Source organism: Oncorhynchus masou, chromosome 16, assembly GCF_036934945.1.
Source record: "Oncorhynchus masou masou isolate Uvic2021 chromosome 16, UVic_Omas_1.1, whole genome shotgun sequence".
In the NCBI taxonomy this organism is placed as follows: Eukaryota; Metazoa; Chordata; class Actinopteri; order Salmoniformes; family Salmonidae; genus Oncorhynchus; species Oncorhynchus masou.
The window spans coordinates 38,685,341-38,688,896 of record NC_088227.1 but is presented as its reverse complement, the minus strand read 5'-3'; the positions used below and the strand labels follow the sequence as shown (position 1 = coordinate 38,688,896).

Sequence of the window (3,556 nt, the reverse complement as noted above, 5' to 3'; positions counted from 1 at the left end):
ACAAGACCTCTAACCAGGAGGTGCTGGAGGAGAAGAGCCCTAACGAGCACCAGATGGAGGACCCCTCCATAGTCCCAAAGACAGAGGATAGTGGTGCAGCTAGCGTTGGAGAGGGAGAGGGGGGCACCTCTGTGGAGGCAGAGGTACACAACAAGCTTATCGTCATGGCCCAATTTCATGTATGGATACCATTTTTATGTCTCTGCGTCTCCTATTGTATTGCAGAAGTTGACTACAGATATTCACATTTATTGAAAAACTTCAAATAAATAGTTTGGATGGTGTTGAAAAACCATCTTGTGGCTTTTTCCAAATACCTTGGTATGCGGTATACTGCCCCGGCCTAGTACTTGTGATAAACTGTTCTGTGGGCCCTTGTGTTGCCAGATCAATGATAGTTGTGATAAATGGTTCTGTGGGCCCTGGTGTTGCCAGGTCAATGATAGTTGTGATAAACTGTTCTGTGGGCCTTGGTGTTGCCAGATCAATGATAGTTGTGATAAACTGTTCTGTGGGTTCTGGTGTTGCCAGGTCAATGATAGTTGTGATAAACTGTTCTGTGGGTTCTGGTGTTGCCAGGTCAATGATAGTTGTGATAAATGGTTCTGTGGGCCCTGGTGTTGCCAGGTCAATGATAGTTGTGATAAACTGTTCTGTGGGTTCTGGTGTTGCCAGGTCAATGATAGTTGTGATAAGCTGTTCTGTGGGCCCTTGTGTTGCCAGGTGAATGAGGACAGTATATCTGAGGAGATGGCGGCTTCTGAAGGGGAAGTGAAGATGGAGGCAAACATTACGGTATCAGCTCTCCTTTTGTCTCTCATCCCTCTCTTTCTCTCTCTCTCTCGCTCAATTCTATTCAAAAAGCTTTATTGGCATGGGAGACATATGTTTACATTGCCAAAGCAAGTGAAATAGACAAAAACAAAAGGTAAATAAACAATCAGAAATGAACAGTAAATATTACACTCACAAAAGAGTATCTCTCTCTCTGTGTCTCTCTCTCTCTCTCTGTGTGTCTCTCTCTCTCTCTCTCTCTCTCTCTCTGTGTCTCTGTGTGTCTCTCTCTCTCTCTCTGTGTCTCTCTCATTTATATATATATATATAATTCTAGGTAGGCTACAGGTAATTTTCTTCACTTTGGTCTGTTTATATTGTGCATTTTGCAGCCAAACAACAACTTAATAATCTGTCTCTCCACTCAGAGAATGGTGAGTACGGATCTGTCTGACGTGCCTCTCTTGCCAGCCAACCCAATTCCAGTGGTGAAGAACTCTATCAAGCTTCGTCTCAGCAGGTAGGAGAGGCCAGACAGACACACCAATCCAGCCTCCCCGACCCCTGACCGCTACGGTGGATGTTCTAAGACCTACTTGCCCTCTGTCCTTTGCCACGGAATGCCCACAGTGCTGCAGACAGACACACAGACAGACAGGGCGGACGCACAGGCGACTAGACAGACAGCGCTCTCTCGACTAGGGACATTGTCAGTTGACATGCAGGGCGTAGTTGCAACTATCTTCACAAGAGGGCGATGTTGACCTTCTGCTGGATTCTCCCAGGCAGCTTCCAACCTCTACCTGACTGGTTAAATTTAAAGTTGTCCCATAGGCACAGATCTGGGATCAGCTTACCTTCCCCTGTGTCTTCACCTTAACCATTTAGGCATCTTCATCCTACTCCTTCCAGATCTGCTGGAAGGAGTAGAATGTTGCACAAAGATGTCACCGTGACTCTGCAGTCAGACAGACGTGCTCACGTACGCCAGTTCCAACCTGTTATTTCCACTCTTCTATAACGGATTAGAGATGACGACAGGTTATGACACCTTGTTCCCTATAGCAGGGTTAATAAACTCTGACCCCTACGAGGAGCCTGCTGCTTTTCTATTCTACCTGGTAACTAGTTGCACACGTCTTGGTGTCCCAGGTCTAAATCAATCCCCTTTTTAGACTGGACCAATGAAAAGTGGAACTGGCTTGGAGGCCCTATATAGTCCACTACTTATAACCCTGGTCATTATATAAAGGGAATCGGCTGCCGTTTTGTATCAGTCTATAATCCACGGACAGGTAGTCGCTGTCTGTCAGGTAACTGTTGGGTATGAGGTGGCCTTCAGGGTATACAGGTAGTGAAATGAGGGGGCGCAGCATAAAGATGTCCACGCTGTCATCGCCTGCAGCTACACGCTTGCTAATGGAACCACATCAGGTTTGTGTACATGTACAACACAATAACTTTGACCAAAAAAAAAAACATATCTCAGAATGTCTCTGTGAACAGGATGGCGTAGTTTCTCTTGTCTAGGATGCATGTTTATAATCTAGAGATGACAAAAAGGAGTTAAGAGTTTAGTCATCTTTCTACATTCACGCTAACGTTCAGATTATCTGTGATTTATGTCCGAGGACTGCTCCAGTAAGAAAAGGCAGTAGCAGAGTGCTGTAGGCCGAGTGTAGAGTAGAGAGGTTGTCTGGTGTCTGACTGAAGCGTTCAGATATACATTTTATAGAATCAAAATGATTAGAATGGGCATAGAATCTACATTTGTTCTATGTATACATGCATTGTACAGTAACCATTAGTGTCTGTCTTGTACAATAACATTAAAATGATGAAAAACAATGCTTTTCTTTTGCTTAGAATATAAAGGACTTGATCTTTCGCCTTGGTGAATTTTAATTTTTTTTTTGCATAAAATGGTGCGATTTGAATCAAGATAATTATTCTAACATTGCAATAGAGGGTTTAGTTCGTAAACACCAATTGTCTTTGTTGGTTATTCATTTTGGATTTTCTTGTTCACGTGGTAATGGATGTGGACTTTGGGAATAGTCAACGGGTTGAAAACGTGTTAGTAGGATTAGCAAACAAAGTAACAAGATTTTTTTTCATTTTTTTAAGTTTAAAAACAATATGTCCTGACTTTTAACATTTGAACTTTCTCAATATTTTCTAGATGTATTAACAAAATGATACTGTTGTTTGGATTTGTTTGTGCTAGCCGTGTGGACTTGTATGGTGATGATGAATCTGAAGACCACTGTCAACCTACAGTGTGTTAATCAACATGTACAGATGTTTTTCTTCAACGAATTAAACCATTTAAATGTTATGTCCCCTGGTCTTGCAATGCTTTTTCTTCAGTTTTGTTTTTCTTATGCGTATTTGTAAGGATGAGGTGTTGTACTTATTATTATTATTATTTTTTTTTACAAATAAAGGTCTGCCTTGTTGAGAAGATATGCTTGTGTTCTTGTTCAGAGTGCGCCACGACTGCATGAGGCAAAGCTCAGCAAAATGTTCCAACACAGTCTCATAACACCCCAGCACACTCTTACCCCCGGCTGTTTCCCCATCTCGGGTCCTCGGGAACTGAAGGGGTGCACGTTTTGGTTTTTGCCCGAGCACCACACAGCTGATTCAATTGATCAACTAATCATTAAAGCTGTGTAGTGTTAGTGCAAAACCAGAACGTGCCCCAGGACCGAGTTGGGGAAGTCCTGGGTTGTTGTTTTGTGCTATATGAGACCTATGGTTTAAATGGCAGTGCTTATAT

General features: G+C 42.7%; 1 protein-coding gene across 1 annotated transcript in view; it reads left to right on the top strand.

The window, feature by feature from the left end:
• Nucleotides 1-3,240, top strand: part of LOC135557928 (poly(A) polymerase type 3-like) — a 28,734-nt gene extending 25,494 nt beyond the window's left edge. The window contains exons 19-21 of the mRNA XM_064991649.1: nucleotides 1-143; nucleotides 724-795; nucleotides 1,203-3,240. The exon at nucleotides 1-143 is cut by the window's left edge and continues 85 nt beyond it. Coding sequence (XP_064847721.1) covers nucleotides 1-143; nucleotides 724-795; nucleotides 1,203-1,298 — 311 coding nt within the window. The 3' untranslated portion in view covers nucleotides 1,299-3,240. The remainder of the gene's footprint in view (nucleotides 144-723; nucleotides 796-1,202) is intronic.
• Nucleotides 3,241-3,556: the final 316 nt, after the last annotated feature.